Source organism: Gracilinanus agilis, chromosome 3, assembly GCF_016433145.1.
Source record: "Gracilinanus agilis isolate LMUSP501 chromosome 3, AgileGrace, whole genome shotgun sequence".
In the NCBI taxonomy this organism is placed as follows: domain Eukaryota; kingdom Metazoa; phylum Chordata; class Mammalia; order Didelphimorphia; family Didelphidae; genus Gracilinanus; species Gracilinanus agilis.
This window is the reverse complement of record NC_058132.1, coordinates 311,193,702-311,218,912: the sequence shown is the minus strand read 5'-3', so window position 1 is coordinate 311,218,912 and position 25,211 is coordinate 311,193,702. Positions and strand designations below refer to the sequence as shown.

Here is a 25,211-nt window from a genome sequence, read left to right as displayed (position 1 = left end):
TAAGTTTGTACATTTGAGACCAGTAACAACAAAAAAGTTTTTTTCACCTTTTGAGGTATGAAAGCCAACTTTTCACTTTCATTAATTCTGTACATTAAGTCACCAATTGTCACTATTTTCAGTTCTTGCATTCATATAGTTATTGATGTTTCTCACTGGTTATTAAAGTACTTGTGTTTATGGGTCCAAATTTTGTATTGAAAGGACATTTTATAAGAGAAAGAAAAGTAGCTTCCAATTAGTGGGGTCTTTAAAAAGATATCTGCCAAGATATAATCTATTTCATAGCAAGCCATTATTAGAAACATTCTAAATATCTGCCCCACTCTGTAAATTAATGGTGCTACCAATTCAAGGTAAAACCTTAATGACTATGCCTCATTTTAAAATCTATCATCCCTTTGATCCTTAGCATGCTGGATTATGACACAGAGAACTTGAACTCAGATGAAATTTATAGCTCTCTGCGTGGAGTAACAGAAGCCATAGAAAAGTTTAGTTTCCGGAGCCAGGAGGATCTGAATGAGCCTATTAAGCGGGATGGCAAAAAAGACTGTGATGTTGTAAGTATTCCCAGATTATTATTTCAAAAACTCTAGCCATCTGTATTTTGGGGTATGGACTGCTATCACCACTTTTATGCTTTCCTATTCTAAAGAATGGGAGTACTTTTCCTTAAAGGATCTCAACTCAACACGTGTTTCAAAGCCATATGAAATAAGCAGCTATTTTCAGGCACTACTTTGATGGGGAATTGCTGATTGTAGGATTTTATTTATTTTAATTTTTTCCTACACTGACAGGAAAAAAAATGTAGTTCAAGAGGGAGAGTGCTAGATTTGGAACTAGAGAAAAGCTTGGTTCAAATCCCAGGTCTACTACTCATGTCATGACAACTTGACCTCTCCTGTCCTTAGTTCCTGTACTCTGAAGATAGCTGGACTAGACAACCTCTCAGGTCATGTTAGGTTCCAGTCTATGATGCTGTGAATTCATTAATTCCAGAAGTTTCTGTCACTAATTCAGTGTATCTTTCTGATGGTGTTCTCTCACTAAAACACTGAAAATACTAATTTCCTGCATCTATCCTACTATATTGTAATACAGAATTCCACAACATGTATCACAGTAGAGACCAGTTTCCCTGGCAAAGGCTAATTCTGATTCTTTATGGCATAATGCAAAGCCTTTGAAGCAACTGTGAAGAAAACAAACTTTTCAGTAAAGAGAAATTATTACTCACTATGAATAAAGTCATTTTCACAATCAAATGGATGAGTATGTATTTTAATAGCAATACTTTTTGGTCCTATTTAGTGTTAATATGTTAATTAAATATTAAAATTACATGTGGGATAGCATATCATGCTTTTTTATCAGTGATTGGTGAATTCAGGCTTCTATCCTTGGGGCCCCGAGATATGGTAAAAATCTAAGTGAGAGGTCTGAGTCCTTCTATATTTCCTTAAAAAAAGGGGGGGGGCAGGAAGAAAAGGAAATTTTTAAATTTTTACTAAGTGGAAGTGGGCCAGGTGCCATCTCCTAATGTGTTTCAGGTTTCACGAGATGGTGGGATAGCTTCACCTGCCACCGATATTCGAGGAGGAAGTGATGTGGTAGAAGGAGGAAGGACAGCTCTTGATAACAAAACCTCACTACTCAACACCCAGCCTCCACGCGCCTTTACAGGGCCTCGAGCTCGAGACTACAACCCCTATCCTTACTCTGATACAATCAGTACCTATGACAAGACGGCTCTGAAAGAAGCTGTATTTGATGATGACATGGATCAGCTTCGTGACGGTTAGTGTCCTCCTTGGATTTCATCTCATTCTCATCAAACAACTTCTCTTTGCTTTCTCTTCTGAGGACCAAAAGGTATACTGATCAAATAGAGGTTTTATATTCTGGGTAGATTTTAGCTTTTATGCTCGGAATTCATCATTTCATTCCTTTATATGACACATGAATCTTCTCAGTTTAATCAGCAACTGAGAATGGAGTTCCTACAGCATTATTTACTAATTTACCTTTCTATGATATTCCACCAGTGTTTTATTGCAGTCTCTTCCATTTATAAGGCCCTTGTAGAGTGATGTCTGCCTCAATTACTATGAAAAATAATGGTAGATAGCAGCTCCATTTTATCTTGTGTCAAAATGTCCATCAGAGTTCAAGACACTCATACACTATTCTGTGATAACATTTCTGCTTGAAACCTGATAGTTTATTCCCTTAGCTAATGGTGAATTAGGTCATTGAGGGCATTTGATGTGTTGACATTGCCTTGAATGTAGTGAATGCTTAATAGATGCTAGCTGATTTAGGTTTATTCACTTGCCAGTGATTAAAATATAGTTTTATTTACTATTTTCCACCCAAAGTTGTTGTTTGTCTTAAAAAAAGGTAAAAGTCTTTTATTCTAATACACCCTAAACCAATCAAATCAGTGAACTGTTTAATAGATTTTAGGATCAGTATCTTGAGGGAACTGGACCTGTAATTGCATTGGTACTGAGAATTCCTGGGGAAGAAATTCTTTCTACAAATGCAGATCAGCACCCACTTGGCCAGAGTGAGAGGTTCCATGTCCAGTGAAAGAGAGCTGATCTTAGAATCAGAAAGATTTGGGTTCAAGTCCCATATGATACAAATTAATTATCTTTGTGATCCCAAGCTAATCACTTCACATTTCCCTAGACAGTTTTCTTATGCAGTTATGCCATAAAATGGGAAGACTTCTATTCTTCTATTTTTATACAGGATACGTCAAGCCTCCCATTGCCATAAGCAACTTACAGTGTTTACTTTGCCATATATCTATTTAGCTTTGCATTATAGTTATTATGAAATAAGAGCTAACATTTGAGTTTTGCAAAGCACTTTACATATATTATCTCTTTAAATTGTAAGAAAGCCTTTTGTAGTGAGAACAGGAGCTATGACCTATTTTTTCCACTGGGTGGATTGGTTTATATCATTAGACTAAATGTCATCCTGAATATAGCCACTTCCTTTTGGTCAGTAATAATTGATGGAAAAATAGTGATTTTTTTTTCAATATAGATCTTGATCAGTGAATCAAGACCATTTAAAATTACTACCTTCATTGGTCACCTCTACTTGTTCAGGCCATCATGCATGATGCTAGCTGCTAAATTTTTCCTTTGGAATAAGCCCTATCTTGATTTTGTTTCATAAGTTATCCTTGGAAAGAAGGGTGAGATATTAGGAAAGAAAATGTAACAAGTGATTTACTTTTTTTAAATTTCTCTACATGGCTACACTCCAGTGACAGGAGTTTAAGATAAATAAACCTATGAAGCGATAGCCTCCCTGATACATATTTTTTCTTCTGAAACCTACTTGTAATTCACGCTAAGAACAAGGCTTCTTTGGTGAACCATCCTATTTATTCATGGTAAACTTTTAGTATAAGTTTTAGATTTCTGATAAGTTCTCTATCTTCATAAGAACAGTAGTGCTCAGTAAATCAGCTAAACGTTGGCATTGTTCACAAATTCTTTCTCCTCCCATTTAACCTTTCAAACTAAAGTTACTGTGTGACTTATCAGTTCTGACTGTGTGGGAGGAAAATGGTTATCTAAACATTGATTTGCTATCTGAGCCTTTTCCCCACAACTAGAAGGAATAATACAATTTCCAGTATTACTTCAAGGAACTCCATTTTTACTAGACCCCAGAACATTCAGTTATGATTAAATTTATTTCTGGGAAAATTGAGTTTAGGGAAACATCAGAGTAATAATAAGTGTTTATTCTGTGGTCTATGATCAGTTTTAGAAATGTTACAAATTGGCCTGTGGATCTTGATGAATGAATCAAAGCCACTCATCATGACTGCCTCTTCCAACATTTGGAAGTAGCAGGCAAAATATTCTCTCCCTGGATTTTTCTCTGGAATAAACTCTTGTTTTCAATTTCTCTCTCACAGTACCCATTGATCATTCCGATTTGGTTGCTGATCTTCTGAAAGAATTATCAAATCACAATGAACGGGTCGAAGAAAGGAAAGGAGCCTTATTAGAATTACTCAAGATCACCCGAGAAGATAACTTAGGAGTTTGGGAAGAACACTTCAAAACAATTTTGCTCTTGCTGCTAGAAACACTTGGAGACAAAGATGTGAGCAATTTTGCTTTGGACTTTAATTTCTCAATTATTTGGCAGCATGATTATTGTCTAATTTTCTTTGGATTTGGCTTCCTGGTCTCTTAATTTTTTTTTAAATAGAAACTCTTTTTAGTGAATGTTGATGTCAGAGGACAGATATGCTGTTCATAGGCTTTATCATAAAAAATTTTTACTCTAAGAAGTTAAAGGGTCCATAATTTTAGTTTGAGACTTGGGTTATACATGAGATTGGTTCCACAGCATAGTTAATAGCTGATAAGTATTTGGCTTGCCACATAATTATATCATAAAATAAGATGGCTTCTTTTAAACTGGTAAGTGGTGCAGTGAATAAAGTACAGGGCCTGAAGTAAGGAAAGACTCATCTTACTGTGGGGCCCTGGGCAAGTCACTTAACCCTGTTTGTCTCTGTTCCTCTCCGTAAAATGAGTTGAGAAGGAAATGGCAAACCACTCAAGTATCTTTGCCAAGAAAACCTTAAATAGCATCAGGAAGATTAGGACACAACTGAAGTGACTAAATAACAAGTATATGTGATAGATCAAATTCAGGTCAATTTTATTTCCTTTTAGTTTTGTTTGTCTTATGTTAATATTTTACATTTGTATGACAAAAGACCTATAGACAGTATAGTATGTTTCATATAAAATAGGCCATACTGAGATCTACCTTTCTTCATCTGCCCTCTCTTTTATCTAAATATATTAATGTAATTAGGTTTTTCAATCCCTTTGTCAGTTTGATTCCTACAAATTATAGAAATCTAAAAATTAAGTAATCAGTTTATGTTAGGATGCCAGCTTCCTCCAGATTATGAAATTGGCTCCATTTTTGAAATGTCACCGAATATTGAAAGTTGGCTGAATTCTGTCCCACAGATAATAAAATCTGCTATCCAGATTGAAGTTTGAATAGACTATACAAGTATTAAAAAACTTACCATAGAATTTGTTTTATATTATTATAACTTATATTAATATTTAAGCATTCAGTAATCAAATACTTAGAAATGTTCATTGATTCTGCTTCATTGGTTTAATTTAGAGGGATACAAGTATAAAAAGATAAAAGATATGTGCAAAATTTTCTTTAGTCAAAATATCATCTACTATGACTTAGTATGCTTTTTTTAATTGAAAGGTAAAATGATGTCAGATGGAGGATAAATAAATGTTGTGTTAGTGTGTGAATTGTACAGCTGAATAGCAAGGAATCAGGATGTACCTTTTCGATACTGTTTAGTGTAAACTCCATCCTCTTTTACTGAGATTAAGAGTCCTGTTTAGAGTGGCTGCTATCCAGAGTTTAGGATGGGGAGGGGGGAGGAGAAGGGGAGAGAACTGAAGGAACTTTACAGTCTTTCTACCAATGATCTCATCATCCACAGGGTCAGAAAGTAAGACTAGACTGACTATATTTATTGACTCTAGGAACATTTCAAGGAGAATTACTTAACACAAAATGGCAAATAGCTTATTTTTGTTTTTGTTTGTCTTAAGGGAAAACATATGGTGAAGATATTCTAAGAGATGAATGACTTGTATTCTTCATTTGCTCATAAATGTGTTTGTATAATCAGTAAAGGAAATTTTACTGAATATAGATTCAAACGCATTTTATAAATGTTAAGTTTGTATGCCTCTTTTCTTGAATGAGTCAAAACTCAATGGAAGTGGAAGTAACAGTATTTAATAAAGTATTTAATAAAGAAGTATTTAATAAAGCTTGGTGTGCCAATCATACTTTAACACCTCTCTTCCTCCATTCTGTACCTCAGCATTCAATACGGGCATTGGCATTGCGAGTGTTACGAGAAATTCTAAGAAACCAACCGGCAAGATTTAAAAACTATGCTGAACTGACAATCATGAAAACACTGGAGGCACATAAAGATTCCCACAAAGAGGTAAGTAAGCAGCCTGTAACTGATCCTAGCACTGAAAGTAAATTTCCACTTATCCATCAGGAGTCAAATAGAATCCTGAATATAGGGTAAGGATGAGAAAGAAGAAACTAAAACATGATTTTTAAAATTAAAATTTAAAACATCTTAGCAAGATTCTTTCTGAAATTTAGCACTTATTTTAATACAGAGCAGAAATCCCATTAGAATCCCAATAACTAAAAAAGATTCGGTGGCTAATCTAGGAAGGAATAAGAACTTCTAAGACACTGAATTTAATCCCAAATCTGTGAATTTAGTGATAATAATCTTTTTTTTTTTAACCTCTACAGTCCTCTGTACTTTATAGGATACTAATTGCCTCATTTCCTACCATAGGATGGTGGGCTGTCACAGGGAAGGAAGTAGACTGAGCTTTCTTCTTAGCTTCCTTCTATAATCAACTTCCACTCAATAGAAAATGACCATGAGTCACTGGGAGGAGACAGTTTGCTCTGACCATTTGCTTTTTTAACTTGAAGGCATCACTGCAAGCTGTGTCTCCTCCCCATAGCTCACGGATACTTTCAAGCTAACAAGTGTTTGTGCAAGAAATAGGAAGAAGGAGGTGTGCTTTTTTTCTATTTGTGTATATATGTATGTATGCATGCATGCATGTGGGTTGGGGCGACGGTATGTGAGACCACAGATCTAGAGCTGGAAGGGACCTTATATCTATTCCCACCTTTTCATTTTATAGATGAGAAAACAGAGGCCCTGCCTCAAGTTATGTAGGTAGTCAGTGGCAGAGCCAAGATTCAAACCCAACGGCTCAGACTGGACTCGGCACTCTTTTCACTATGCCCAAAGCTTCCTGATAGTCCAACACTATCCACTATGGCAAATTTCAACTGGATTTTGCAAACAGAAAGTACTATAGAAAATAAAATCCTGTTTTTTGAGATTTTTTTCAGTAACTTTAACAAGTTAAAATGACATGCTATGAATGTGATCCTAGAACAGAAAAAAGCATGTTGCTCTATTTCATTTTACTTTATTACATTCCCTCACACTGGTAAGTATATAAGTATATAAGCATAAATATATAAGGTATAGAATTAATTTGACTTTCATTAGAGCATCATATCTATAAGAAAAGTCTAGATTTTAAAAATGTCTTTGTATTTATTACTTGGCTAGAAAAGAGATTGATTGTCAGACCCTCAATCACCAATAAAATGTTGAGGTGAGGTACCATGTCATTTTTTTATCCCAAATAAAGTAGAGTGCTGGGTATATTGTAGGTGTTAAGTATATGATATTTCAAAAATCTTAATGTAGTTTTAAAACACTAAAATTGAGATATTCAAAATATTTTTAAAATTAATCTTTTAAAAAGATTTATATTATCTTTTTCCTTCCAATTATCTTATGATTGTGTGGTTTTAGTCCTTAAGTTTTAGATCACTTTTTCTACTTGCACATTCAATATTTGTGATTTCATCCATTATTAACTGGAAAAATTCAGAAGTTTTCAAATTCATTTCACATGAAGTCAAGAAAAAAATGTGTCATCTTTGTTTCAGTGCTAGCTGCAAAATTGTATTCAGTACCTAAGAAGTACTCCTGTGACTGATGCCATTTTGATTGTTTTATGTGTGAATCTGTGAATAAGGTTCAGGCTTTCGCAGGAGAGTAAGAGATATAAAATCAAAATCTAGCCATGTAGAAAGAAAAAGGTTTTCATTTAGTATTTCTGTAGAACTTCCTTTGTGAATCCAAAATAATTGAGTAAAACATTTTGAAATGTAATTTATTTGAACTTGAGTTTATTATAAAGTAGTTACAAGATAACAGCTAAAGGTAAAGGTAAGTATAAAATCTCTATAGCTATTTCTGTTTCAGATCTGGCATCTGATTTATTCCAAAGAAAATAGTAATCAGTTTTTATTGCATAGGTATAATATACCAGGTACTAAATAGAACATACTATTATGTTTCCCTTCTCTGTTAAAATAAACATTCTGTGAGAGGCAGTGTGGACAAAGATTTTGAAAGGCAGATTTGAGAACTGTATTTAAATTTTAGTAAGCATCAGCATGAACATCATATGATATGTGAAAGCTTATTAACTCATAAAATCTATATCACTAACTTATTCATCTTTTTTTTTAAAGTAAAAAACAGTTGAATACCAAACTTCAATAGCATTACTTCCATTTTCTATATTTTAGGATTTGACCAACAGCTTAAATATGTATGACCCAGTGGCATCAATTTTTTCAATGAAATATGAGGGAACATTCTCGCCTGAGAAGGTGGAAGGAAAGAGAGCTAAAAGAAGCTCAGGGAATAAAAATATTTTTAAGAACTGCTTTGGTGATTGGAATAATGGGTCAATTAGAGAAACAAAAGGATCTGTAGTGAGGACCTAGTTGAGACTAGGTAATGTAAATCTGTAGTAGAACTCTTTAGTACGATTTCATGGATTTCTCCAGTGGTAGATTATAGGAGTAATCTGTGGCTGAAGTTTGGAGTTTGAGATCAGTGATAGCATCATGGAGATAGGGATTTACGAGAAGCAGAAGAGTTGAACTCATTCACTTAGGGGTCAGTTTGGGGAAGGGAGGAGTGTGCAGCCGGTATAGGCAGGAAGGCCTGAAAAACTAAGGGGTCAGAGGTTTGGAAGTCACTTCAAGAAGAGCACGATTTGGAGTTGCAAGACAGAAGACAGAATGGTATGAGATTGTGCTCAGCTAAGGGAGTTTTAGAGATCATAAATTGTGGGCATCATCTCCAGGTTAAGTGATGGTGTATAACTGAGGCAGGGTGGAGGAGGAGTCATGATTAAGAGCAAGTTGAGAAAGTGAGTTGAGTAAGGATGGTTGGCAGAACCCCAGCATGTATGTTAGAGCCCCCTCTCCTGGAGCCAGGAGTTGGGTGCCAAGCACCATGTTCATTGGAGATGAAGGGGCGGGGGGGTGGCCCAAGGGCCAGTACAAAGCAGCTACCAGAATTCTGATGCAGTTTCAGCAAACTTCAGAGAAGGAAAGATTACAGAGTAGTGTTGGTAAGAAAGAGAGCCTGAGGAGCAAGAAGTATTCCAGTTCCACAGCCTTGACCCAGGAGTGAGGATTGGGGTGAGGGATGAGGAAAAGTTTCAGCCAGTGCTGAACCAGGGAGGTTTGGGTTAGAGGGATCCAGTTCTCAGAGCCAGAAGATGAAAAGGAGGGGGAAGGGTAAAGGAAGATTTATATGAGAATTTCTGAGAACACTGTGGAAAGTGTGGGTAGCTTTAGAATGCCATATTGGGAGGAATGACTTAAGAGACATGGGAATTTCTTAACAATGTTATGCCATTGTAAAAGATAGTATTAGAAGAATGTTTAATTTCAGTTGAATACATTCATCCATCTTAGATTTAAAATAAAGTTTTGAAATTTAGGATTCTGCCATTTTAACTTATTTTTAAAATGTAGCAAAATATGTGACAGCTGGGTGGCCCTGTGGATTGAGGGCAGTCCTAAAGTTGGAAGGTCCAATCTGGCCTCAGACACTTCTTATCTGCTTTCAAAGTGTTTCAAAAGATTAAAAAAAAAGTTTCAAAGAGATGAAGTTAATTTGCTTTTCTCTAGTTTTCTTTGTTAGTGGTAGAGCTAGAAGTAGAATCCCACCCAGCGTTCTAGCTTACTCTTCCCTGTGCGTTTGCTTCTTTGATACTGTGATAAGCTATGTGACTCCTAAGGGACAAAAATACTGGAGTGCTTTGCCATTTCCTTCTCCAGCTCATTTTACACATGAGGAACTGAGCAGCAGTTCTCAGCAAATAGGGTTAAGTGTCTTGCCCAACATCACACAGTTATTAAGTATCTGAGGCCAGATTTGAACTAAGAAGTGTTCCTGACTCCAGAGCTAACACTATCCACTGCACCAACTTAACCACTCTAAATTCTGGTATATTCGTGTGAAGTATGTGTATGTGTATGTTTGTATATGTATGAATACATGTGTGTCTACACCCATTGCAGATATCTTTTTCTAAAAGTAACTATTATATACTCTATGAGAGGATTTACCAGTGTTCTACTTGAACTAGTTGATCACATTTATTGGAAGCTAACTTTAAAAAATAATGCTGGTATTTCTCTGTTTCTAGTTAATTAGTATTCATCTTTCTCAGCATATGGTTTCTCATATGATTCAGGATCAGCATTATCAGTCATTGTCACTGAGGACTCTACTCCAGTAGACATTTTCCTTTTCCAAACAGGCTTGTTAAGAATTCAGCAGAATTCTTTTTATGTATGTCAAAGTAGAATATGTAACCAAAAGCCTTATGTGATCCTGCTGCCCTATTTCTCTTTAAATTCTTCACCACTTTTGGCTATTTGTTAAAAAGGATTTTCCTCCTTTCATTTTGCTGGCCATGTTTGCTTTCTATCTGTTTGCTTACATTTATAATCATTGGTTCTTATGTTACATAGAACACAGGAGCAAAACCCAAAGTTCATCCTGGTTCTGGCAGTTTGCCAAAATTCAAGGGATTGGCATAAAAAGTGGAATGAAGGACAGTTCCTTTTCTTGCCAAAACAGGGTCCTGGCACCACAGACTAGTTCTAACCCCAGGGAGGGGGAAGTGTTGTCTTGATACCTAGCACCAGAATTGGTACCACAGTAGCAAGTTACCCATCCTAGAATACAGAACTGCCTTTCAGTTAGCTTTTGTTTTCAGGTTCAGACAAACTCAATCTGCAATATCTTAAGCTTTTCCATTTCACCTCTTTCTACTGTTTTCAATAAATCCCCTCATTGTTATGGTCAACTGAATTTTTCCCCGTGGTAGATATCTGAGATTTCTCTGTGTGTGTGGGTAAACATGTTGACATACACACACACACACACACACATATATTCTGAAATAATTCATTTTCCTGTTGGCTAAGGGTCAAGATTATTGTGATTTTAACATCATATAAAAGGATAATTACATAAAAATTCCTACGAATATAATTCCTCAGTTGGAACAAGCCTTAAAAATCATCTTATTCAACCTATTCATTTTACAGATAAGGAAACTGATATCAAAGAAATTGAGAGGACATTAGTGGCAGAGCCAAGACTTAGTCAAATCTCTCGACTCCTAGTCCAGTTTTCTGCTATGCTATACTGCCTGTAGACTTTGCTATTATGCAAAGATATGGCAATAATTTGGGGTTATAATTCCCATTGTATAAAAAGTACAAAGGGCGAATGCCATTTCACTGTTTTTTCCACCTTTGTTTTTGGCTTTAAATTAATTACACAGATTTACAGCCAACTCCTTGGCTTATGCTAGTCCAGTTTGTACTCAGTTTAAAAGAAGCATATGAGTCGTTGAAGGAAAACATTTCAACTAATTACATGGTGAACATCTTCTAAAGAATGTAATCACTCCTAAATGTGATGCCTGGAATAGAATTAGCCAGAAATACTGGCTTGATTGAGACTTCTGTGTCTTTTTCAAATAGTTTTTTTCTATTTGAAAAATAAATTTTATGCCACATAAAAATTCATGTGGCTAGCAACTGAATTTCTAAGGGGTCCAAATTGATTTTTTCTTAGATTTATGGCTATGTTAACAGCTATAATGGCAATATTGACTCAACTGAACAGTTTAGGCTTATCTCCAGCAGTACTATCATTAAGACACATAGCCAGTCAAGAACAACTACTTTAATTTGAATAATAACAGTGAGGTAGAGAAAACAAGGGCTTGATGCTGGCATTGGAACTCGGAAGGAGCTACTTTCTGATCTGTTATCAACAGAGGTTAAATAATTTTCTCAGAGTGGGACTTAAATATAACTGTTCTTTTGACTCTTAAGGCCATCTGTCTCTCAACTATTGTATTGCCTTTCTAAGACAATCTTGTTAAAGAACTATACAAAAAGGACACATAAAAACAAAATTAAAAGCTTATGAAAACACAGACAATGAAATATCTGCCATATTATATATGTGTGTGTATGTATGTATGTATGTATGTATGTATGTATGTATGTATGTATGTATATGGGGTAGGTAATTTGGGACAGCAAAAGCGAATGATAGCCCACTAGTCCTGGAAAAAGTGCTACAGAGGAGACGAGTTCAAAGTTGTAGAGCACCCTGAGGTCTTTCTCCCCCCTTCCCCCATAACTGCAAAAGTAACAGCTAAATAACATGCATGGTTTTTTAGAACTTTATTATATTCAGTTGAACTAAATAACATCTCTAGTGCAGTGGGTAGGGTGAAGAATTAAGCCCCAGAACAAGACTTGATTTCCTTGTCATGGCTCACAACAGCCATTAGTGGCAGGGCTGAAGCTCTCACGCAGACCTAGGAGGGCATAGTGTTTTTTTCACTGCACCCAAAAAACTGAAAGAGCTCTTCTAGGATAATAGAATTACAGATTTAGAGCTGGGAAAGGCCTTCAGAAGGCAGCTCTTCCAATCCTTTCATTTTGTAAATAAGAAAGCTGAGGTCTAGATTGTAAAGCAACTTGCCACTAAAATGATTAAATGTGTAAATAGCAGAGTTGATATGTAACATTTATTCCTAAGGGACTTTTCTTTCCCAACCTCAGACCCAAACTAGTATCATGGAGTTTTCCTGGGGACCTTCTAATAGTCGCTTCCAGTCCCTATTTCTACCTTAATGTCTAGCCATGCTCATATCCCTGTCCTTTCTATAGGCAATTTGTCAGGTTAAAAAAAAAAATGAAATTCATCCTCATTGGTTTTCCTTTACATGCATATATCAGAGATAATAAGGATAAAGAACACAAAGGTTTGATACTACAAACCCTCCTTTAAAAATAAAATTATATGAGAAAATAACAATTCTGAAAACAGGTAAGTGGATAGCATGATTTTTCTTCAATAATAAAAGAGTGTTGCTGAAGAAAGGCAGGTTCCATTAGTACTTGCTCTCAAGGAGTTCATGCTGTAATTGGGGGAGACAATACATATAAGAAAATTCAGCTAGAAGATGACTAGAAAGGCCTAGAAGTCCTAGGGTATGTGCCATGGCCCAAGACTCCTCAGCATCATCAGCAGGTTAGATGGCAGTATCTGAGAGCTATAGTAGTTGCAGGGCAGGTATTAATGCCCAGAGAATCTTAGAATGCAGTGGTAGGGCAGATAATACAGCCTTTTGGTCCTCTGCTTGGGAAAAGTGTTGTTAGTTAATCCAAGTCCAGCTCTTCCAAGCATTAGGTACAACCATGTCACTTATCCTGCTTATCTCCCCACTCCATTGAGGTCTGGGTGCCATCTTCCCTTCAAGGGGATAGCTATTAATTGGAGAATGACTAAGTTATAATATATGATTATAATGGAATTCTATTGTTCTATTAGAAATTGTGTGAAAGGAGGAGCTTAGAAAAACCTGGAAAGATTTACACAGACTGAAATAAACAGAACTGGGAGAACATTGTACCCAGTGACACAGGAATACTATAAAATGAACAACTGTAAATAACAGCTATTCTCAGCAATACAATGATCCAAAACTATCCCAAAGAACTCATGATAAAAAATGCAATGAGCTTCCAGCAAAAGAACTGATGGAGTCTGAATACAGGCCAAAGCAAATTTTTTTCACTTTCTTAAAATTTTTTTTTGTTCTGCTTTCCTTCTACAAAAGGATTAATATGGGAAAATGTTTTACAAGATAGTACATGTAAAATCTATATGAGATTGCTTACCATCTCAGCAGAAGGGAAAGAAAGAATTGAGACTCAACATTTTTTTTAAATATTGAAAACTGTTTATATGTTGTTGGGGGAAAAAATAAAACTAAAATAAAAATAATTAATCTTCCCTCATACTATCCAAACCTTCCCCCCCCCATATTAAAGTATCCTTTAGTATCAGTAACATAGCTGTCATCACAAAATTTAGACCTCCTTATCTTCCATTGTGCTTTTGCACACAGTACACTTTAAGTAAATATTGACTGATCACTCATATTAATTTCTAAAGCAAACCTGTAAGGAGGTCACGTATCAGTTCCCTAAAAGTAGCTATCTATCTGCATTAGTATTTTGGAGTAGTGACTTTGGGTTGTATTTTCAAGGGATTAGCACATAATTATAGTACATGTTCATGCCAGTATCTGTAATGTTTCTATTATTTAGATGGCTATGTAATGATAGCAGTAATTTAATGAGACACCTGCTGATCAGATAGGAGGCAATGGTAAAGTTGAAAGGGTACAATAATCACAAGGTGTGTTGTAGGGCAATGGTGTCAAACTCAAATAGAAATGAGTACCACTAAACCCTACATAAGTATTCTTACGTACTACATATTGACTTAGAAAACCACATATTAAAGGGGGAAAAGGAAAACCACATAATATTATATTATGTATTTTTATTTTGTTGACTATTTACAATTACATTTTAACCTGGTTGGGTCAGAATGTTATTGGCTGTGTTTGACACCTGTTTTAGAGTACTAATTCTAATCAAAAGGAATTTAAAATTTCTTTAAATTTAGAACATTATCTGAAGTCTTTAGAAGGCAAGAGAAAGTCTATAAATTTTTATTGATTTCCCATAAGGTTCAGAGCACATGAATGTATGGAGGGAAGAAAGCCATTTTGACTACTACATAAAGGGAAGCAATGGATAATAAACTAGAAGTATAAATTACCTCAAGTTTCAAAGAGCTTTAAATTCCAAACCAGAGTAGTTCTTATTCGGTATTATAAGAATTGGAGATCCATTGGAGCTTATTGAGCTTGCAGTGTGGCACAGTCATACTCACATTAGGAATATCACTTTGGCAGATGTATGGAGAATGGATTGGAAAGGCAAGAGAGACTGGAAAACTAATGGAATAGTCGAGATGAGATGTGATGAGAGCCTAAACTAAGATGGTGGCCATGTCAGTAAAAAGAATGGAATGGATATAAATGATGTTGTGGAGGTAGAATCAAGAAGACATAACATTTGAATGAATAAGTGGGTTGAAGAAGAATGAGGCACTAAGGATGACTACAATGGTGACTAAAGGATTGTTATGGCTGTGACAGAAATAAGTGATTAGGAAAATGAGTGGACTCTAAATTTTTCCCATTTGACACCTTGGAAGTTGTTTTGTTTTATGTGACATATGTAAGCATCTTGGAAATCTATTTATTTGTGGGATTTATTTATTTGTTTGTTTGTTTATTTATTATTTGTTTTTAGAACCCTTACCTTCCATCTCAGAATCAATACTCTGTATTAGCTCCAAGGCAGAAGAGTGGTAAGGACTAGGCAATGAGGGTCAAGTGACTTGCCCAGGGTCACATAGCTAGGAAGTGTCTGAGGCCAGATTTGAACCTAGGATCTCCTGTCTCTAGACCTGACTCTCAATCCTCTGAGCTACCCAGCTACCCCCTATCTGTGGAATTTATGACTGAATAAACATGTTAGATGAAGCTAACTTTCTTTTTTAGGCTGAAATGCCTTTAACTTTTTTCCAAAGTGAACCTATTGGTTGATTTTTAACACTTATTTTTATGGCTAAAGCTGAAGTGATATCCCAAAGGCCTTTATGAAATTACAAAATGTTGGCAGTAGAAATAACCTAAGAGATCATTTAATCCAACTTCCCAGTTTAGCAAGTGAAGCAGACCAGAAAGTAAAGACACTTGTCCAAGGTTAAACAGCTAGTTAATCTATGGGTATGCCAAAATGAAAAACAATGCGACAATCTAAGTTGGTTGCCTTCTAGTCTCCATGAAGATTTTTAAGCTGCCTTCATGTCAGGAATAAATAGAGGCTTTCTTGTTGGTTTATGCTTTGCTTTTATCTCTCCCTTTAAAACAAGGCCTGGCATGGTTGAAGTCTTCATATTTGAATTGTCATTAGCATATCATTGTTATATTAATGATGATGCCATTTAGTCAAATATTGTTTCATTAATAAACCATGAATGGTACATGTTTTTAAAGTATATTCACTCATTTAGATCACTAGTCAGTCATTGAACATTCCATTTTATCATTAGCTGTTTTTATTTAAACTGTGTGGAGAAAACTATATAACTTTGGTATTATCTTAAGACTTTTTAGAGAAGATGCATTCCATTATTATGTTAATATCAACTTATTTTTGTTTATGATGTTAATGTCACCATGCTTTTCTCTAAGAATTTATGATTTCCATAGGAATTTTCTCTTCACAAGTATTTGTGAATTTATTGGATCATAAATTGAAAGCTACAGGAACTTTGGAGGTCATCAAGTCCATTTCCCTTTCTATCACACACCCACCTTTTCTTATATATGGAGAAATCTAGGCCAAGAGAGATTGTTAATTTGTCCAAAGTCATCAGGGTAGTGTTAGAACCCAGAATTCAACCCAGATCTATTGACTCCATGTCCAGCACTCCTTTACTAGGTCATGTTGCTTCCCTTAAAAGTGATACAGTTCGGGGGGCAGCTGGGTAGCTCAGTGGATTGAGAGCCATGCCTAGAGACGGGAGGTCCTAGGTTCAAATCCGGCCTCAGACACTTCCCAGCTGTGTGATCCTGGGCAAGTCACTTGACCCCCATTGCCTACCCTTACCACTCTTCCACCTATAAGTCAATACACAGAAGTTAAGGGTTTAAAATAAAAAAAATAAAAAAAAAAAAAAAAAGTGATACAGTTCGGGGCAGCTGGGTAGCTCAGTGGATTGAGAGTCAGGCCTAGAGATGGGAGGTCCTAGGTTCAAATCAGGCCTCAGACACTTCCCAGCTGTGTGACCCTGGGCAAGTCACTTGACCCCCATTGCCCACCCTTACCACTCTTCCACCTAGGAGCCAATACTCAGAAGTTAAGGGTTTAAAAAAAAGGGGGGGGGGTGGAAGTGATACAGTTCTTACTTTCTTCATTTTACTATTAACTGAAGTGAAGCCTTGAGGATTAAATCACTTTCCCAAAGTTAAACACCTAATGTACTAAAACCTAGGTCTTAAGTTAAGTACTCTCAAGGAAATACTTCTAATTTTTTCTTGTCTAAAAATTGTTTTTAATTCAAAGGAAACATTTCTAGTTTCTTACCTAAAAATGTTTTTCATTCATTGCATCAGGACTAGATTTTTCTTCCTTTCCACCCCATTCTATTTACCAACTTTCAAATAATGGTGTCTCTATACCAGCATCAGGTAACTAACTAAATGTTTAATTGACTGCTTAACTCATATTATCATCTTCAAAATCCCAGGTTTCTATTTATACAGGTGCTAGTTAAACTACATGTGATTATTTGGCAGAAATAAGATTTAGACCATCTTACTCCATTTGTCAGAGTAAGCTAAAAATGGATTTAAGACCTGAATATGAAAAGTCATACATTTAAAATTAGAAGAGAATCTGATCAAGTAACTTTCAGAGTTATGACTAGGAGAGTTCTTAACCAAACAAGAGGTAGAAGTAATCACCTAAAAGATAATAATTCGAGTTATACAAAATTGAAAAGCTTTTGGGTGAATAAAAGTAATACAATCAGCATATGAAAAAATTCAGTTAATGCAGGAAGAAAAACTACTATGCCTCTGATATACGAAACTAACAAATATACCAAAGAGTCATTCCCTAGTTCATAAAATGGTCAAGAGATATGAACCAGCAGTTCCCAAAAGAACAGTTAAAAACTGTTAGCCGTCATATAAAGGATTGTTCCAAATCACAAAATAATAAAAGGATTGCAAATCAAAACAGTTCTCAGATTTCATGTTACACCAAGCAAATTGGCAAAGATAAGAATAATCCAGGCTGTGGAAAGAGGCACATTAATACACTCTGAAGAAAGACATCTCTTGTATTTGACACCCTTTCTCCACTCACACAGCTAATCTAGATGATATAAAATTGCAACAACTCCCTAAGTAATCTCTCTTCCTCAGATCTCTCATTATTTCATTTCATGCTACCAAAGGAATTTTCTTTCAGTATATATATATATGACTGTGACTTCTCAGCCCAACCAACTGCAGCAGCTTTCTGTTTTTCTCTAGGATCAAATATAAACTCCTCTGTTGAGATTTTGAAGTCCTACACAACCTGAAACCAACCTTTATTTATATTTCATTGGAAATAACTCTTCCCCTCCTGCCCTCTTTAATCCAACCAAAGGGACCTTTTCTCTTATTTCCTTACTTAAGAAACTTATCTCCCATCTTTGTGCCATACCCGGAATTCCTCATAGAAGGCCTACTATTTTCTGCATAAAGTCTTTTCTGTCTTCCCCCCCAAACTATCTTGTACTCATCTACTGTGTGTATGTGTGTGTGTGTCTGTGTGTGTGTGTGTGTGTGTGTGTGTGTGTGTGCTTATGCTTATTGCGTGCTATGTAATTATAATGGCCAGGCTTGACCAGAGTTATGAAAATATGTCTTGCTCTTTTTTTGCAGAGATACTGTGGGTACTGCGTATAATGTTGGGTTTCATTTTATTGAGCTACTTCTAAAATTCTATTATGAGGGGGGAAGTAAGAGATATATTGAAAATGTAGAAACAGAAAATATCAGTAAAAGACAGTCGTCTTTGACTAGACGTTTAAGCATCAAGGCACTCAGGAAGGTCGAAGCCCCACTTCACCTATTACCTTAGACTCAAGTAAAGACATCCTAGGACCCTAAATCTAAGAGCCTTGGGAATGCTATTGGCCTCTAGATCATTAGCCCCACTTATACCCTACCCCCAACAGCCATCACTGAGAAGAGTAACCTCTATTGAGAAATAGCCCACCTTCCTGCCACCACCAAAATCAGCCACTGACAAACTGCCACTGGTGAGCAGATAAGCCCAAGAGCTTTACTTCCTGCCTCTACCATTATCCTGAAAAGCAAACGCTATAGAAATGTAACCCAAAACTGTTCTGCAGAGGCCTCCTTGACAACCATATCTCCTGACACTAGCAGATAGTTCAAAATCAGAAACATGATTTTATCAGTAAGAAATTACATTAGAGAAAAGATGTATTACCATCTCCTTCACCACTGTACCCTAAGAAATACCACTTGTAGATGAAGATGTCCACATGTTCTCTCTTCCCATTAGAATATCAAGTGCTTCTTTAGAGCAAGGACTTTCTCTCCTTTTCTGTCTGTATCTCCAGATTTTAAGGTTTTATAATAGACATTTAGTAAATACTTTCCCATTGCTGTGCCTTTTTTTTATAAAATAGTTTAATGAAGGCATGCATGACTGCTATAATCAATAAATTTACTGAATTCAAATTATTTACTGTTGTAAACATTTTACAAAAGCATTGAAATTCATTTGAATTTACTCTCTTTGATGAAAAAATTATTCAAACAGACAAAATCAGTGGCACATTTTAAAAACAAAGCCAACAGGTACCATTCTGAACATTCTCTTTCAACACAATCCAGGTGAGAAAAAACAGCATGGTATTAAAAAAAATGCAACAAATATTGTTCCTGTTATAATGTCAAACTTTGGAAATTACAAATATAAAAATAAAGTTTTTGAACAGTCATGTCCCAATGAGGAAGACTTTACAGTTAAGAAAAATTTGCAATCCAGTTATACTTGGCTGTCAAAAGAGAAGGCTTTCTTTCACACACAATTTTTTTTTCTAACAGACAGCAAAATTTTGGCAATTGAATGTATTGAAAATAAATTTTCAAAGTTCAAAAGACAGAGCATGTAAATACTTTTCCATTCATTCACTTGTTCTAAATATTTCCCCTACACAGACTGTATATCATACCAAAGCTAAAATATATTCAGATATACACACCAACACATACTTAAGGAAAAGCCATTATTAAGCAATGCCTCAAGAAGTAATTTGACAAGTTTATCAGTTAAGATGGTCCAGTGTGTTTTCATATTCATTAACATTTATTAACTAGATAAATGGGTGACATCTATTATTAGGTTCATTCACTGGCTTTTTGGCCTGTAGGAACAAATAATTGTATTCTTTTTGTGTGATTTTTGTAAATGTTAACCATTTCCAATCTGATGGATATTTCAGGTTGTGAGAGCTGCGGAGGAAGCTGCTTCGACATTGGCCAGTTCTATACACCCTGAGCAGTGCATCAAAGTGCTTTGCCCAATCATCCAGACTGCAGACTACCCCATCAATCTAGCTGCCATTAAGATGCAGACCAAAGTTATCGAGAGGATTTCCAAGGAGTCTTTGCACCAGCTCCTCCCTGATATCATCCCAGGCTTGTTACAGGTAGGGCTCAGGCTAATCAATACCCCTGGAGTACGTACTGCAGCTATAGTTGATGGCTGGTGTGGCTGGTATTTGAACTAAACTAGTGACTAATGGGTCAGATAGTACTGTTCAGCCAAAAGTAACTTTAGAACTTTTCTCATCCAGTTTACAAGTAATCTTTCTTCAGAGGGAGGAGGAATTATGTGGTGGTCAGCAATGCCTGTGATATTGGCATTTCAAAACCAGAGTACACTCAATAGTACCCAAGGTGGCACTGGGATTTCCTGGCTTTCTCTTCATTTATGTGAATCTGTCCCACTCCTGAATGTGAAATAAAGATTTCACTTGCTCTTAAAGAATTTGCAGTACCTTGAGGGAAATTATATATATATATATATATATACAAGTAACTCATGATAAGGGGCACTATCTCATAAGTGCCACAAGCGTGGTCTCAACAAAGTGCCATAGGAGCTGAGAAAAGGGCTAACGGAGGAGAGCAGCAGACATGTAATGGGCTTGATCGTAGAACTTTCAAAATTAGAGGGTACCTAATACTGTGCCTCAGTCTATAAATGGGTGTGGAGGCTGAACTGGCCCTTGAAATATCAATGGAATTTCAGCAGATGGTTTGGGAAGTAGTAGGGTGAGAAAAAGGCCAAGAACTTTCTAAGGGTGGTAGTAGTGAGGGTTAGAAAACAGGAATCATATTTGGGGGAAAGCAAGTAAAATGCTTTTATTCAAATACTTCAGAATGGCTAGGGCATAAGGTACCCCTACAGGAATAATGGTAAAATAAGTTTCCAAAGGTAAGTTGGACCAGATTATTGGAGGATTTCGAAAAGTGAAACTTTTCAGGGGGGGGAGCTAAAAAGTTTTCATTTTTCTTCTCCTTTTATCTCCTTTATGGTGCTTAGCTGCCTCCATATACCCTGTGGTATTCATGCTGCTTCTTTGGCCACCCAGGGGTCATATGGAGCTCTAGCCAATGGAGTCTTAACTGCCATTTAGATGAAAATCTTCCAGGATCTAGTTTAGGGCTATGTCACATCCATGCAACTCTTTTCCCTCTCATTTTCTCGGGTAACTGGTCAGAAGCTCGCTTGGACTCCCTGCTAGTTGCCAGTACAGAATAGGATAATCATCATGAAGATGCTGAAAGACTGAAGTCATCTTTCATTTCTTTCCCCTTTGTTTTTGCCACCACAGGGATATGACAACACTGAAAGTAGTGTTCGTAAGGCCAGTGTGTTTTGCTTAGTGGCAATTTATTCTGTAATAGGAGAAGAATTGAAGCCTCACCTTGCACAGCTCACAGGGAGCAAGGTATGTATAATATTTCATAGAAGTGTTAATACATTTAGATACTATCTTTTCATGATTACCCAAACCAGCTTTGACTTTGACCCATTAGAAGGCTTTACCAAAATCTTAAAAGTTTTAGCTTGACTTTTGAAAAATCATTGCCTAAAGGTAAAAAGGATAAAATGTGTAGCATTTTTATCTGTCCCTCAAGATGATAATGTAAAATACTCTAGGAATTCAATTTTCATTTTATCTTTCAGTACTGGTTTTTTATTTTGCTCTTGTTTGCTCTGTAGCCACCTCTACTGTGATCATGCTGTTATCTACTGTGAGTGCATGGAATCTAATTATACTTAAAAGTTTATGAAACACATTTCTCAAAGCAGCCCTGGGAATGGGGTAATACAAATATTTATCACCATTTTACAAAGTCTAGTGCTCTTTCCACTATGCCTCACAGCTTCTTTAAAACCTTTGTTTTGTCATAATTTGCATCAGAATCTAATGTTGGTAACATGCTGGCTTTTATTTCTTCTAAATTCCTCTGGCTCCTAATCTCCTGTGTGAGGTGGTAGAACCATTATGCACTGATAATTTGCATCCTCAGATATCCTACCTCTTATTAGGATTCATTTGTTGTTCCTTGAAATAAGAAACTGAGAGACAACTTTTTCAGAGGGACTGGGTTTTATTACATGCGTGATTAATTCAATATTAATAACATACTTTTTAGAATTAATTCTACTTTTCCACACAATGGGGCTTTTGTACCCATTTTCTCCTTTGACCCTTGCTACTAACCCTGTGAAGAAACAGATGGAGTAGGTTTGGTCATCCCTGTTAGATAGAGAAACAGAAACTTAGACTCTTGCCCACATTCATTCAGCTAAGTAGTTTTGGAGCCAAAACTAGAGCCCAAAGTCTGTCCAAATCAAATGAAATAATATATGTAAAATCTTTTATAGGCTGTAAAGTGCCAAATGATGTTAGTTATATTATTATAATTACTCCCAACCCACTGCACTTGCCACTACTAGCCTGGATTTTTTTATTTGTCCCTTTTAACAATAATAATAATAATAGTAATAATAATAATAATAATAATAATAACAAACAAGTTAGTTTCATTAATGACTTCTGTTTTTACATCATTCATTTTCTACCGTCATACTCAGAAAGGAGCCTTTCTTATAAGAAAAACTTTTAAGCAAAAACAATTGTTATAGTTGCTTGGATACTTTTTGCCAGTCAGCATTCAGACATTCTAGGTATTTGTTAAGTCATTGTTACTCAGAAATTGGAGAGGAAACTTAATTTTCCACATCCTTCTTTGAAATTAAGTCCTAGACTTAGTGAGTTCAAATGGTTATTTTAAATGACATATATTCAGTTCAATTCAGGCAGCATTTCCTAAGCATCTGCTATGTGGTAATTAAGCATTATCTTGGATATTTGGTCTACAAAGGCAGACAGGAAAGTCTTTATCTTTTTAAGGATTTTATATCATTTGAAAAAGAGACAACTTGCCCACAGATAAATAGAAAATATGTGCAAGTAATTTTGATCAGAGGAAAGTTCTAGCAACTGTGGGGATTGTGTAGGAGGTGGCACTTGGACTGAGCCTTGCAGAAAGTTGTAGGAATCTAGGGATTACAAGAGGCCTAGATGAAAAAGGAATTAACAATCCTGACTTTTTTGCCTTTTATATAGTAAAAAGCCCGATAGGGTAATTCCACTTGGAAAAAGCCACATATAGTTGTAGTCACAACTGTGAAGAGAGCAAATGCACAAATGGAAAACTTTGGCTTGTAAAGTAAGCTATTGCTTTGTTACCTAGCCCTAATGTATGTCTCACTGAACTAAGAATTACACCTTCTTGGACTACAATTTTGTTCAGATACATTTGTCTACTTCGTCTATCCCTATTTATTTTTCGCTGCACAGCGACATGGAACTTTCTGGTTTGTCAGCCAACGGAATTTTAAAATACTTTTGTGCATGGGTAATTTTTTTTTTAATTACTGGATTTAATTTTTAAAAATGTTTTATTGTTTTATTTGAGATTCACTTTTGTAGTCTTAAATTTTCATTGAACATGTTAAGTTTACACTAGTAAAATAACCCATTTTTAAAACTGACTTATTCTTCTGATAATACATTCTTTTCTTTTCAGATGAAGCTATTAAACTTGTATATAAAGAGGGCCCAAACCACCAATAGCAACAGCAGTTCATCTTCAGATGTTTCGACGCACAGTTAATGGAAATATCTGGACCTATTTGTGTAGACTTAGAAGCAATCAGTGGTGCCTCTCTGAGACCTTTCTTCTTCCCTTTTCTTCATTGGCACGCCCAATCAGTACAAGGAGGCCACACAGATATTTATTGCAATCAGTATTTTGGTCCTTTCAAGCTTTTGTGTAGAATCTTTTTGGTATTGAATGTAAAGGAAGCAAGGCCTGTGTTGCAGTCTTCATACAAAAGAAAAAAAACAACAGCCCTAACATGTTTGTGCAGCCTGCTGAAATCTTTAAAAAGGGGGGTTAGGTCACAGTGTTTTAAAAATGAGCCCCTCTAGCAGATTCTTGGTTTAAAGTAAAGCGATTAATTTGTTTTAAGTTAAGTTGATACAGATTTGGGGTTTTAGGATCGTGTCAGTTTCTTCATAATATTTTGTTTCGTTATGGGTATGACCCTTGGCTGGATTCCGTGCCTTTCACAAAGGAAACAATGAAAGTGGTGTGTTTATTGTTGTTGTTTGAAACCTACCAAAATGTGAATTATGTCTTAGAAAACATTTAAAATTAAAAACAGCCTTTTACCTTGTTACTACTAAATGCCCCAAAGGTTTTCATTTTCAGTCTTTGAACTATATGTATAAAGTGCCCTAGCTTTTTAGAATAGGTTCTGAAAACTGAGGACTCTTTAGTATTGACTTCAGGCTGAGGCGCATTTCTTTTAAATTACGTGATATCTGTTCCAGGGCTTAAAATTTCTTGACAGCTATTTTAAAATTGAGATGAATCCAAAAGCAAAAGCCAAAGTAAGTCATAAAATCATTTAGTGAAATTCCACTTGAAAGAATTACAGGAGAGAGCTTTTTCTAGGGATCTTTTTGGAAACATAATTTAAATACTAACCATGGGATAAACCTAGAGACTTTAAGTTAAAGACTTTATTCAAAGCATTACAATTATTGTGCTCTAGTGGCCCATTATAATTGGTATTTTATTCTTGGTTTTAGTTTATCCTGAAGTTTCGTGTTAAAATTCTCTCAGTTCATGGAGTAATGACAGATATAGAGTTTCAGAATTTGACTTTTCTTTTTAGGGAGATTTGGAGACAATGAGAGTAAATCCAAAAGAATCATGCATGACTCAGTCATTTCTCATTTTATAATTATTCTCTGCAGATTTGTTGACAAAATCTCAATTCATTGACAAAGAAAATTTAATGTCCATTATAGTAGGCAATAACAAGATGAGGAAATTCTAAAATTTGACTCCAAGTAAATGTCAAATTAATCTTACTTGTAAAACTTCACTACTCTCTCTTTTAATCCTCTCCACAGTTTACCTGCCTGATAGGTTTAGAATTTAGAGCCTTGGAGTGGAAGGTGAGAGAAAATATGTAGCTTTTTCTTTATTTTAAAAATATTTTGGAGATTTTATTAA

At 35.6% G+C, this 25,211-nt stretch overlaps 1 protein-coding gene across 8 annotated transcripts in view; it reads left to right on the top strand.

The window, feature by feature from the left end:
- CLASP1 (cytoplasmic linker associated protein 1) overlaps positions 1-24,417 on the top strand; it is a 306,535-nt gene extending 282,118 nt beyond the window's left edge. For all 8 annotated transcript variants that reach the window (XM_044669939.1, XM_044669935.1, XM_044669936.1 and 5 more), the window contains 7 exons: positions 413-563; positions 1,557-1,803; positions 3,956-4,146; positions 5,933-6,061; positions 20,045-20,251; positions 21,443-21,559; positions 23,712-24,417. In XM_044669939.1, the coding sequence (XP_044525874.1) occupies positions 413-563; positions 1,557-1,803; positions 3,956-4,146; positions 5,933-6,061; positions 20,045-20,251; positions 21,443-21,559; positions 23,712-23,798 (1,129 nt within the window). In that variant the 3' untranslated portion in view covers positions 23,799-24,417. The remainder of the gene's footprint in view (positions 1-412; positions 564-1,556; positions 1,804-3,955; positions 4,147-5,932; positions 6,062-20,044; positions 20,252-21,442; positions 21,560-23,711) is intronic.
- Positions 24,418-25,211: the final 794 nt, after the last annotated feature.